Source organism: Podarcis tiliguerta (genome assembly GCF_965153285.1).
Source record: "Podarcis tiliguerta genome assembly, chromosome: 16".
Taxonomy (NCBI): Eukaryota; Metazoa; Chordata; class Lepidosauria; order Squamata; family Lacertidae; genus Podarcis; species Podarcis tiliguerta.
In genome coordinates this window covers 25,448,552-25,461,861 of record NC_139549.1, presented here as the reverse complement: position 1 = coordinate 25,461,861, position 13,310 = coordinate 25,448,552, and the positions used below count along the sequence as shown (strand labels likewise).

General features: G+C 46.6%; 1 protein-coding gene across 1 annotated transcript in view; it reads left to right on the top strand.

Annotated features, from left to right (window-relative positions):
• RTN4R (reticulon 4 receptor) overlaps positions 1-10,919 on the top strand; it is a 114,132-nt gene extending 103,213 nt beyond the window's left edge. The window contains exon 2 of the mRNA XM_083417804.1: positions 9,324-10,919. Coding sequence (XP_083273930.1) covers positions 9,324-10,756 — 1,433 coding nt within the window. The 3' untranslated portion in view covers positions 10,757-10,919. The remainder of the gene's footprint in view (positions 1-9,323) is intronic.
• Positions 10,920-13,310: the final 2,391 nt, after the last annotated feature.

Sequence of the window (13,310 nt, the reverse complement as noted above, 5' to 3'; positions counted from 1 at the left end):
CTGGTCCCAGCGCGATCACATTGTCAGACACGGCAATTAGAAGGAAAAGACTCTGGAGACCACTAATAGATGCTCCGGTTTTTTTTCTTCTTCTCCTTTTCTTTTCAGAGGCCCAAGCAAAATGCAATTTTCTTCCGCTTGCCAAGGCTTGGCCTTCTCCTCACTCCCCCCACCCCAACAACTGCTCGCCTCTCGAATCTATTGATTCGGGGATATGATAATGCAGCCTCCCTTCAGAGCCGGATCAATAATCATTAGAATTCTCTCCTGCCTCGGACGTAAAGGGGCTCATAGGCAGCTCAAAGACTTTTGCTGAGTCAAACAGCCTTCTCTTGCCTTTGTCTCTGCGGGGAGGGATAAAAGGCGATCCGGTTTGCTTTGAAACACTTGCGGCCCGCTGCTCTCCACTTTGCCTCGGAGGCCATGGGGAAAATGAACGCCGAGTTTCAGCAGCATGAAGGTGGTGTGTGTTAGAAGTTGAAAGGGCTTGTGATTGGGTTCTTTAGGATCCGTGTCTGTGTAGCCAGGGCTGAGTCCTTTTGACAATTTCACGAGCCTTTTTTTGGAGGAGGTAGAGTGGGCAGGGCGCTGCAAACATTTTTTTCTGGAGTTGTGCGTGGGCAAAGTTGGTAAAAACAAACCAAAGTAAGAAGAGACTCCTGCTTCAGGCCAATGGTCCATCTAGTCCAGTATCCTGTTCTCTCTCTCTTTTTTAAAAAATAATTTTTATTGATTTTAACATATCAATTATAAAATGTACCATGAAACTTATCACTTATACAATCTTTTTTTTTGACTTCCATCAGCACCTCTGATAATCCACCGTTGTATCTACTTCTTATACATTTCTTAACTTTGTATTGCCTTTAAGTTTCTTAACAAATTCCCCTATTTTTGCAATACTTCCAATAATACTCCTCACAGAACTTCTTGCAAGCCTACAAGCGTCGTCTGATCTTCACAAATACTTTTCAAATAGTCCGTAAATTTACTCCAGTCTTCCGTGAATTTCTGGTCCCACCGGTTTCGAATTCTTCCTGTTAGTTTATCTAATTCTGCATAGTCCATTAACTTAATCCTCCATTCTTCAATCGTCGGTAATTCTTCTTGCTTCCATTTTTGGGCCAATAATATTCTTGCTAGTCCAGTATCCTGTTCTCAGAGTGGCGAAACAGAAGCTCCAAAGCCAGGAAGCAGGACTCAAGCACAGATACCCCAGCTTTGTTGGCGTAATGTTTTGTCCCTCAGGGATAGCTCAGTTGGTAGAGCGTGAGACTGTTAATCTCAGGGTCGTGGGTTTGAACCCCATGTTGGACAAATTCCTGCATTGCAGGGCTTTGGAGCAGATGACACTCAGGGCCCCTTCCAACTCTACTATTCTATGATTCTATGAAATGGGAAGCCCACAGACAGAACCTGAGCACAAGAGCGCACACACACACTCACACCATTCCCAGGGCTTCCAACAACTGGTATTCAGCAGCGTCACTGCCTCCAACCATGGACACAGATTATAGTCATTGTGGTCAACAGCCATCAATGGCCTCAATAATTTGTCAAATCTTCGTTTAAAACCATCCAACTTGGTGGCCATCATTGCACCCTGTGGGACAGAGTTCCACAGTTTAACTCTGTACTGCATGTAGAAGGACTTTCTGGCCTGAATCTATGTTAATCTTCATTGGATGCCCCTAGTGTCATGAAAGAAGGAGGAAAAATTGTCTCTCTCTCCTTTCTCCATGACATGCATAATTAATAATAATAATAATGATAATAATAATTTTTATTTATACCCTGCCCTCCCCAGCCAAGGCCGGGCTCAGGACAGCTAACAAGCAATAATAAAAACAAGTTGAATGAATACAAACAACATTAAAATACAACATTAAAATATTGAAACATTAAAATGCAGCCTCATCACAGGAGGAGAAAGGAAAAAGGAAAGAGGGGGAGGGGATCAAATTGGCTCCAAGCCAAAGGCCAGGTGGAACAACTCTGTCTTACAGGCCCTGCGGAAAGAAATCAGATCCTGCAGGGCCCTGGTCTCATGAGGCAGAGCGTTCCACCAGGCTAGAGCCAGAGTTGAAAAGGCCCCTGGCTCTGGTTGAAGCTAATCTAACTTCCTTAGGGCCCGGGACCACTAGGGTGTTGCTATTTATGGACCTTGAGGCTCTCCATGTGGCATACCAGGAGAGGCGGTCCCGTAGGTACGAGGGTCCTAGGCCGTGAAGGGCTTTAAAGGTCATAAACTTCAACCATGCCACCTCTCACCTGCCTTTTCTCTAAACTAGAAAGTCCCAATTGCTGCAACCTCTGTAGGGACGAATGCTGCAACCTCCATAAGGAGTTTCTCCATTTCCTTGACCATCTTGTTTTCATGTTGAGATAGAATGGATAGAATTGGCCGAGCTGAAGCCCCACAGATAGGCAGCGTCAGGTGGAGCTTGGTGCAGTAGCGTTGCGTCCTTTGCTGGTACCCGGGGCATACGTGTACAAACACCAGGCAGGACCAGGGGCTGGGGTGTCGAGGGTAAACAAAACCCGCTGCGTTCGCCCAACCCCCACTGCTGGGTGGGTGGGGGGTATGGAAGGTTCTCAGGGCCCTGCTGCATTGCCTGCCCGCCCGCCCACCCATGCAGGGGAGAGCCAGGCTGGCTGATGCAGCCCTGGGCAGGCGCATCCCTCCAACACTGTCTGGGTGGCCATTCAATGAGGGGACTGGGGGCATGATGCTGTCAGGCTTCAGGGAATCCAATCCCTTCCAAGAAGGGAATCCAATTCCCTGCCAAGAAGCAGACAAACCAAAAAGCAGTTCTCACCAAGGAATTTATTCACTATGCACAGAGAGAGATGAAGGAATGCAGTCTACCTTGGATAATGGCATAGGATAATGGGTAAAGTTTCACCCCATCCGTCTCTCCTATTCTACGTCACCCCTGCGTCGGCTGATCTGTGCTTTTTGCCTCTGAGCTTTCTGTTCTACCACCCTCAATGCACGCCTGGTCCTGGCAAAGGGGGGTGGATCACGAATGCTTTCCAAAGACACTGAGTTTGTCAGCTGCCTCTCCCCTGGTGCTTCTTGTTCCTGCTGTTCCTCTTCCCAGCTTCTGCCCTCTGACCTTCTGCAAACCACTGTTCTAAATCTATACTGTCCTCCTGTTCTCGGGAAGGTTCAGGAGAAGGTTGGGGCAGTCCCCACCATTCCTCCTCAGTCCAGCCCTGGACTGGTGCCCGGGGCTATGGCCCTTACCACGCTATGCCCCTGACTTGCTGCCCTCATAACCCAGAAGTATGATGAAGTGTGGAACACCTCCCAATCCCTACTGCACCTCACCCGCTTGATACATGATCAGCAGCCATCTAGCTCCACAATGTTCTCCCCTTTGCACCATATATATATCCTGCTGCTGCCTCTCTCACCCAGTAAGAAATAGTGCTGGGCAGAGAGCGGTGCCTGCAATGCTTTAATTTCCCCAGGGATGCCTCCCAGTGTGTTACACTCCCAGCAGGGAATTGATGCGCCTTGTGTTATTTTATCCCATTCGATGGGCGGTGATGTGTCAAAAAAAGATGGTGAGCCAGCCAGCAGATGTCACCAGGCAAATCCCTAACCCAGAGCCTCATGGGGGCTGTGCAGAAGCTAATAATATCTGGGACAGATAAGGCATGCATTCCAGGCAGGTGCCAGCTCTCCCCTGATATCTGATATGGAAGTGTATGGAAGCACATAGATGCTTCGGATTCTGGCAGTTTTATTAAGTGTGCCGAGTGAGTTATGATGACAAGATTGCAGTTCCGGTTTAGGTTTCCAGCTTTTGATTACCCCAAAGAGAGAATCTCCCTTCTTCATGGTTATCACCCCCCTGGCACCATTCTCATTCCCCCAATAAAACATTAAAGCCATATCTATAGTATCGACCTAGCAAGCAATAATAAGTTATTGATTGAGATTTATAGCCCGGTTTCTGCCCTGCTCTCCATAGCATGCAAGAGTATTTCTCTGGCACACTCCATCTCGCAACAGTTGGCGTGCTTGGGGTTGAGATTCAGCATGGAGGAATGGGACTGGTGGGTCTGAAAGAGATTAGGAAAGCACAGTCCTTGTTGAGCCTTGGTGACTTTGGGCCAGTCACCATCTCTCCTACTCAGGGATGAAACCATTAATTTTATTCCTTCCTTCTGATGCAGATATTGGTATGTGACAGGAAGGTGAGTTGGTGCTTGCAGGCATTACTGGTGCTTCTGGTGGTACTCTCATTGGCTCCCAGTATATTTCTGAGCACAATTCAAAGTGTTGATGCTGACCTTTAAAGCCTTAAACGGCCTCAGTCCAGTATGCCTGAAGGAGTGTCTCCACCCCCATCGTTCAGCCCAGACACTGAGGTCCAGCTCCGAAGGCCTTCTGGCAGTTCCCTCCCTGCGAGAAGTGAGGTTACAGGGAACCAGGCAGAGGGCCTTCTTGGTGGTGGCACCCACCCTGTGGAACGCCCTCCCATCAGATGTCAAAGAAATAAACAACTATCAGACTTTTAGATGACATCTGAAGGCAGCCCTGTTTAGGGAAGTTTTTAATGTTTGATGTTTGATCATGTTTTTAATATTCTGTTGGGAGCTGCCCAGAGTGGCTGGGGAAACCCAGCCCGATGGGTGGGAGATAAATAAGAAATTATTATTGATAATATTGTGTCTTTTGGTGCTGCACTGTCCCAATTTTCATCAGAAGAATATTGGAGGCTATGGCTTCTTGCCCTTGAATGGTGGCCCAGGAGGGACTGTGGGCCTGAGGCTGAGAATTGTTCCCCAGCCCTGCTATATATGGGTAGACAACATGCTTGCAGGCCAGCTGGCCTGTGGGTGGGGTTTGTGGGGCTATTTAAGCTACAGGCTCTGCTGCCTGCTTGCCTTGGCACCCACTTAACCATCCCTGAGGATGGACCAAGGAGGAAATCATCACCTAGGAACCAAAGCAGCAGAGGGAGATGATCAGAATGCCAATGATCATGATGACTGGCAACGTCTTTTTTGTTTTGTAAATTTATTGATTGATCCTTATTCAGAGATATACAAAAATGCATGTCCGTTGCAAAGTGACTTTTTACAATATGCTAACAGCTGCTTAGTCTAGAACAAAGGCAGGAAGGAGTAAAGACAAGAAAAAGGAAAGCCTAAAGAAAGGGAGAGGAGAGGAGCAGAGTCGAGAGAGAAGAAAGAGAAGAGGATAAAGTGTGTGTGTGTGTGTGTGTGTGTGTGTCTGTGTGTGTGTAGATTAGAGGAAGATAAAGAAGAATAAAATGACTTCCGGCTCACTGTCCAGCAGTGGTCCAGCAATTCCATCTTCTATAAACCAGAATTTTTCTTAAATCTTCAAATCCAGCTTTTACAAGTTCATTTTCTCTTTCATGCAAGAAGTCCATAATGCTGGTGGTGATAATGATGTCTGTCCTACTCTGCAAAGGGACGCCTCAGAGGAATCAACAGGTAGTGCAGGGGAAAATGAGTTGATCCAGCTCAGCACTGCCTTCACCAGGGGTGGGGAACCTGTGGCCCTCCAGAGGTTTTTGGATCTCAACTCCCATCTTCTATAGCAATTGCTCTTGTTGGCTGGGGATGATGGGAGCTGGAGGCAAGCAGCATCCTTGGTCTACACTGGTGGGCAGCAGCTCTCCAACGTTTCAGGCCAGGGACACTCCCAGTCTTACCTGGTCATGCTACTGGGGATTGAACCAGGGACAATGTAGACACTCCATCACTGAACTATGGTTCCTCTCCTAATCTTCAACAGGATCTACACAGTAATCTACACAGTAAAGGTAAAGGGACCCCTGACCATTAGGTCTAGTCATGGCCGACACTGGGGCTGCGGTGCTCATCTCGCTTTATTGGCCGAGGGAGCAGGCGTACAGCTTCTGGGTCATGTGGCCAGCATGACTAAGCCACTTCTGGCGAACCAGAGCAGTGCACGGAAACGCCGTTTACCTTCCCGCTGGAGTGGTACCTATTTATCTACTTCCACTTTGACATGCTTTTGAACTGCTAGGTTGGCAGGAGCCGGGACCGAGCAACAGGAGCTCACCCCATCACAGGGATTCGAACCGCCGACCTTCTGATCGGCAAGTCCTAGGCTCTGTGGTTTAAACCACAGCGCCACCTGCGTCCCTCTAAACTGTAGTACACAGTACCTAATGCATAATTAAAACAAACCATTTTAGACAAAGATTTGCCCTCAACCTAACACTACGGAAACTAATGCTAATATGCTCAGGAACCTCACCAAAATACTGGAGAGGATGCACCTCCACAGGCACATACCTCCACATGTGGTGGGAATGTCCTAAAATCCAACTCTTCTGGACATCAATCATACAAGAAATATGCAAAATAACTGAGCAAGTTTTAGAAGTCACCCCAGAACTGGCCCTACTAAACATCTCCCAAGACAATAATGCCCACTCACACCACAAAGAACTCATAACCCACCTACTCTCAGCAGCCAGAAACATCATAGCCAGACACTGGAGAGACCTGTCAGGAGTAAGCATGGACCAATGGTATCAAATAGTTTGGGAAACAGCCTTATTAGAAAAGCTAACCAACAAAATGACACGGGGACAAATAGAAGAAGACACCTTCACCCCGGTATGGTTCCTCTTTATCACATATGCAGCCCAACAAGACAATAACAAGAACCCACCGACAGCATTCAAATCAATCTGGCTAACCTGATCCAAACACACACACACACCACTCACACATGAAAACAAAGTTCACTACAGCCAATCACAAACAAACAACCACACCCTAAACCAACCCCAACCTCTTCACTGCTAAAGGAATACAAGCGAATAGTAAAGAGAACCCACACAAGTGACGCTGACACAAAACCCCACACATACACTAAGTAGACTAGAAGCATTCCCACGCCACCCCACTCACCATTCCCCCCTCCACCTCCTTCCCCCTTTTCTTCCTAATGTAACCTTAATGTCTCACATCAAATGAAACTGATTTGTAGAAAAACGTAGCTTGAAAATAAACCAAGAAATCTTTAATAAAATATATATATTAAAAAACCCACATCATTATGAATTATCTCTGCCAGTCTGGTCCATCCACATTTTGAAGAGGCACCAGGAATCCCTGTCAGATTTGACCTGCACTCCCTCCATTTGGAGGAATTGTCCAGCAACCCATCCCATCATCTAGGGAAGTCCAAGCTTCATGAGCCCTTTCTCGGCTTGTGCATCTTCAGGAAAAGAGTCGTCTTCCTTTGCGAAGGATGCTCATGCATTCTGATGCCTCATTATGTTTTAATGCTAAGTCACAGCTCAGTCACCAAGTTGAGAGAGCCGGGTCGGCTGAGGCAACGAGAGAGAGAGAGAGTGCTGGACAAATTGGACAGGCACCTGGAGATTTGGGTCACACCAAGCCAAGGTGAAAGTCACACCTGCTGCAGAGCTGTCTGCCAAAAAGGAGGACACGAGTTGAGCTGTGCCCTTGCCCCACCTACAATTTCACTGGCAGTCAGTAGTTTGTTGCACCCTGCCCTACTGCATTACATCCTGCCATAGGCTTTTGGTACACATTTTGCAAGCACTTTTTGCATTTTATGTGTCTGTTTGTTTCGAAATATTTATATCCCACCTGATTGCAGCAGTTTACTGAAGCAGTTTACAAAAAGAATGAAGCAATGAAATTATTAGTAAAAACAACTGAAAGCATTTTTAAAATAAAAATAAAATAAAAATAAAAGCAGCAATAAACTAAAAACACTCCAGCGTTCTAGAATCTGAGTAGGCTTGTTTGAACAAAAACGTTTTTGACGTGGGCTGAAAAGAGTACAGCGAAGACTCAGGGCGTTTCAAAGTGTGGGTGACGCCACACTAAAATATCAATTTCTTATAGATGCAGAATGGATGCAGCATGGCACCTGCAACAGTGCCAGTTCTACATAAAATAAAATATACACTTAAAAATAATTATATGTAAACCCGCACTTTTCAATGCAGTCACCAGTAAAATACATATAATGGGATCTATCTATTTCATAAAATTTATGCCCTGCTTGATTGTAAACAAACAAACAAACAAACAAACAAACAAACCTCAAAGTGAATAGAATAAAGCAATAAAACAGTTAACAAAAATTTGAAACTTTTTTTTTTTGAAAAAACAGTTATAAACAAAAAGAAAATATTAAAATACACATCAGCATTTGAGATATTCTACTTATCTGGGTAGGCTGGTCTAAAAAAAAATGGTTTTAGCAGGTGCTGAAAAGAATACAACGAAGGTGACTGATATCAATAGGCAGGGAGCTCCAGATTCTGGACACTGCCACACTAAAAGACCAAGTTCTTCCGTGTGGATCCTGTATTGGTGCCAGTCCCACAGAGTGAAGTGGCTGAGTGGGCATGTGAGAAGTAAGGTGACCTCACAGGTAAACTAATCCAATGTTGAGATGCCACCTTATCTCTTATGCACCCAGTAGATCACTGCTGTCTGTGGGAGAGTTCCTCCTGTCAGTTCCAAAGATCTCTGAAGTCCCCATGCAGTAACTCAGAGGAGCAGGGCCTTCAGTGTGGCTGCCCCTATTCCACAGAATAACATTGCTGTTGAGATACAACAGGTGGCCACTATCTGCACTTTCCGGGAACAATTGAAGACCTTTTTGTTGTGTCATGGGATGTTTCCCATGAGTGTCCACTTCTTAGGGTTATAATCTATTTTTAAATGTGTTGGCTGTGTTTGTGCTTTTAGCTGCTTTTGGTTAACTTATATCTCACCTTACCAAACTACGGTTTCCAGAGTTCTCTGGGAAGAAAGATTGATGGTTAAACAGCTCTGAGAACTTCTTGGTGGGGGGGAAATGGAGGTCTCCTAATGTCTCTCAACACCCATAACAAACTACAGCTACCAAGATTCCTTGTTGGAAGCCATGACTGCTTAAAGCGGTATGAAAATGCTATGGTGTGGATGCGGCCTACCTGAACTGCTTTTCTTTCTCATCATTCTCTCTCCCCTCTGCCCCACAGATTTTGACCCAAATCAGGCTAGGACTGGGGGGCAAGCGAAAGGGTACAATGAGCTCCTTTGCTAAGCCTTACTCCTTCCATTCCTTGAGCTGATTCTCAGGCTGGTGGAACAAAAGCAATGCCTGTGTTTTCATCAAGGTCATGCATGTTCGCCAAGGTTGTGCAGTTAATGAATTTTCCAAAGGTGCATTTTGAGCTAATGTAGGGGATGCTGGAAAGGAAGGTGCTAATGATCTAATTTGCATATCATTCTCTCTTCTCTCCCACCCTCCCCTATGGCTGTTCCTCCAGGAAGCAAACTGCTAATTTTGGTGCTGTGCTTGAACTTCCCGTCGGAAGCGGAATCCTGCCCAGGGGCTTGCGTATGCTACAGCGAACCCAAGATCACCATCAGCTGCCAACAGCAAGGACTTGGAGCCATCCCCACCGAAATCCCCATCCAGACTCAGCGTATCTTCCTCCACAGCAACAAGATCACCGTGATCCGCTCCACCAGCTTCACCTCCTGCCGGAACATGTCCATCCTCTGGATCCATTCCAACAACATCAGCCTGATCGAACCCGGGGCTTTCTACGGGCTCGACAAGTTGGAGGAGCTGGACCTCAGCGACAACACCAACCTGAGGTCCATCAACCCTTCCACCTTCCAAGGCCTTGTCCACCTCCATACCTTGCACCTTGACCGTTGTGGCCTCCTGGAGCTCTCCACGGGGCTCTTCCGGGGGCTCTTCTCTCTGCAGTATCTCTACCTGCAGGACAACAGCCTGCAGAACCTCCTAGACGACACCTTTCTGGATCTTGCTAACCTCACCTATCTGTTTTTGCACGGGAACAGAATAAAGAGTTTGTCGGAAAACGTGTTCCGGGGGTTGATCAACCTGGACCGGCTCCTCTTGCATCAGAACCGGGTCAGTGTGATCCACCGCAGGGCTTTCCACGACCTGGGGAAAGTGATGACCTTGTACCTTTTTAATAACAACCTGACGGTGCTCTCGGGAGAGACGATGGCTCCCTTGGTCTCCCTCCAGTATCTCCGCTTGAACGGCAACCAATGGGTTTGCGACTGCCAAGCCCGGTCGCTCTGGGATTGGTTCAAGCAGTTCAAAGGGTCTTCTTCGGAACTCGAGTGCCACCTGCCTGCTCACCTGGCAGGGAGGGACCTCAAACGGCTGCAGAGCGCCGACCTGGAGGGATGCATCGACTCTTTCAACCAGATCAGAACGAGCGTCTTTAGCACTAAGACCAGGACTGGCAAATTGCCAACCGCCGACCCTCCTCTAAGCCCCCACGATGGCGGGCGGAAATGCTGCCAGCCGGAGATGGATAAGTCTTTTATTTATGAAGCCAAAGCCAAGGCAGGCCCGTCTTCCCACAGCAGCCGGGCCTCCTCCAACAACCCCCTCAAGGATAAGGAAAACATCGCCAAAACTAAGCCCCAGGTGGAGACGGACCCTTCCAAAAACAGCAGCAACAAACAGATCAACGACTCCCCCTTTGGGACCTTCCCCAGTGCAGTGGACCCTCCACTGACCAATTTGAAACCTGAGTTCCTAGGCCCCATTGAACCTTCGACAGTCCCGACCAAAAAGAGGCAGGGGTGTTCGAAAAAGAACAAATCCAGGTCACAGTGTCGCATGGCTCAGCCCACGCAAAGTACCACCTCACGGCTAATCCCCAGCCTATCGATCTCTCTGTTGGTGTGGAGTCTATTCTGGTCCTGTTGAAACGGCAGCAACATGTCTCTTGTTTCCCTCCCACCCCTTTCCTCGAGGAGTGATACTTTAATCCCAGGACTTTTGCTTAAAAAAAATTTAAAACCATTAAAAAAAATAAAAAATAAAATCACTTCCACAAACAAGAAGAAAGTTGAGCCCAGAGGGGGGGAAAATACAAAACAAAAACAAAACTTGGTTACACTACGAGTTAACTGGATGCCTTTATAAAAAACAAAACGTTGTACATAATTTATTTGTTCCTCCTGAAATTTATGTGTTTTAATTTTTAATTATTATTATTATTATTATTATTTCGTTTTTGGAACTGCACTTGCCCACGAGAGTCTATAGCCACAGCTGATGGTTAAAAAGGGAAAAAAAGAGAGAAAGATTTACCTATGGGAAAAAATAAAATAAAATAGAAAAAAAAATAAAAGATGCAAATATGCCATTTTCAAAATGTTTTCCAAAGTGTTACTTGTAATTTGAAACCATCCTTGAATGATGTTGCAAGTACCGGTACCCCACCTTGAAGAGGTGACGCAATGATTTCATTGCGGCTCCTGCGTTTCCGATTCCTGCAATTTAACCATCTTTCCACCTTCATTATTCCGCCATGTTTACAGGGGCATTTGTTAAAGAATGCATCCCTTTTCATCCCCTCGAGACTGCAGTATATATATAAATTATATATATATATATATAAGATATGCATTTTATTTTACTTGTGTACAAGTTCAACAATGACAAAAAAGATATGAAATAAAGGTTTTCTTTTCTTTTTTTTGCCCCCTTTACGGTGTCCTCTGCACACAGAGAGATGTGCAAACAGACAAATGTCTCACCTATGTCAATCCTGGGCTCTCCCTTTTTTGGATTTTAGCTCTTGCAGTCACCACCTGAGGCGGGCTGTCAGCTGGAAGGGAAGTGATGAATAAGGCATGGAGCTTGCCATTATGCAATCTCTAATTGGCAGCAACAAAGGATTTCATCGCACGAAACCCATTGCATTAATGGTACGGTTCCCCTCCTCTCACAAGCTCCCTGCAGTCTCTCCTAGCATCATACATATTTCAGATAGCCCAGAATAGAAAAAGGATGTATAAACCAGGCCCCAAGCCAAGCGAGGAGAGCAGAAAATCAGAATGAAACCTTGAGGATTGACAGGAGTTGCTGGGGAAAAAGGGGAAATTGGGAAGAGGTGTGTGTTCAGTGTGCTATCTGCTGAATATTTATATACGCATGTGTTGTGTAGCTGAGTCACGTCTTTTGGCAGGTCTGGGGGATTTTCTTGTGTCAAAATATGCAGAGTTGACGTGCTAGGATTTGCAGCTTTCGCAGAAGAGCTAATCACCTTTGGAGTCTGAACATATTGGAGGCAGTGACGCTTCTGAATGCCCGTTTCTGGAAGCCACAGGAGAGAGCTTTTGTGTTCAGATCCTGAACTTGTGGGTTTTCCTACAAGCATCTGGCTGGACCATAGCTGTCAACCGTCCCTTATTTGGCGGGAAACTCCCTTATCCCAGCGCCGTGTCCCGCTGCTGTCCCTTATTGATGATGTCCCTTAAATTTCCCTGGTTTCAAAGGAAGCAGCTCCTCTCCCTCCCTCCCTGCTGGCCAGGGAGGAGGGAGGCTCCAACTGTGTTGCTTGGCTGCGTTGCTCACCCAATAAGGAGTCTAAGAATGACTGGGAGCTGGAGCTTGCATGCCTTGTGCCGATCAAATTGGCTGTGTTGCCTGGGGACTCGCCTTTGCTCAGCGCTTCCCAGCGGAGAGGTGACGGTGGTTTCTCGCTGCATCCCCTTTGCCGGGTTGCTGCGCTGTGGGAACCACCACTTGAGGCTTCGTTTGGCTGCTGGCTGGGCTTTCTGCCTTTGGCTCAGAGGGGCTCAGAAGTTGAAGATACCTGTGCCTGGAAAATCCCTTATTTTGGCTGCTGATCCCTTATTTTCAAATCTGTAAGTTGACAGCTATGGGCTGGACATGAGATGCTGGACTAGAGGGGCCCCCTCTTTGACCTGATTGAGCAGGCACTTCTTCTGTTCTTAAAAAGTTTCTTGGATATTTCCACTGCTAAGTCAACCTGCTGCCATCCAGATGTTTTGGTTGGACTACAGCTCCCATCAGCTCCAGCCAACACAGCCATGGAGTGGATGATCCAAGCTCCGCTGGTGCAGAGATGTTGCAAAATTGCTTCTGTGAAAACACACACACACACACACACACACACACACACACACACACCTACCTGACTGGAAACAGGCCAAACTAGATTGGAGCATCATGCAGACAACAGACAACTACATTCCTCTTAGGTCATTGCCTTCTCCGCTGGTTATATTCATGGCAGAGGTAACAGTGATAGTGTGTACGGAAACCAGGGATCGATGAAGCTGTCAGATCTGGTTTCTGCCACTTTTTAAGTCTTGCATCCTCCATGCATCTGTATCAGTATGCGAGTTATTTATTTATTTATTTTTAAAAATCCTCAGAGAAATCTGTCGGCATTTGGGAATCTAACTATTGCATTTACACCCCCTTTTTCTCTCCAAGATCACGATGG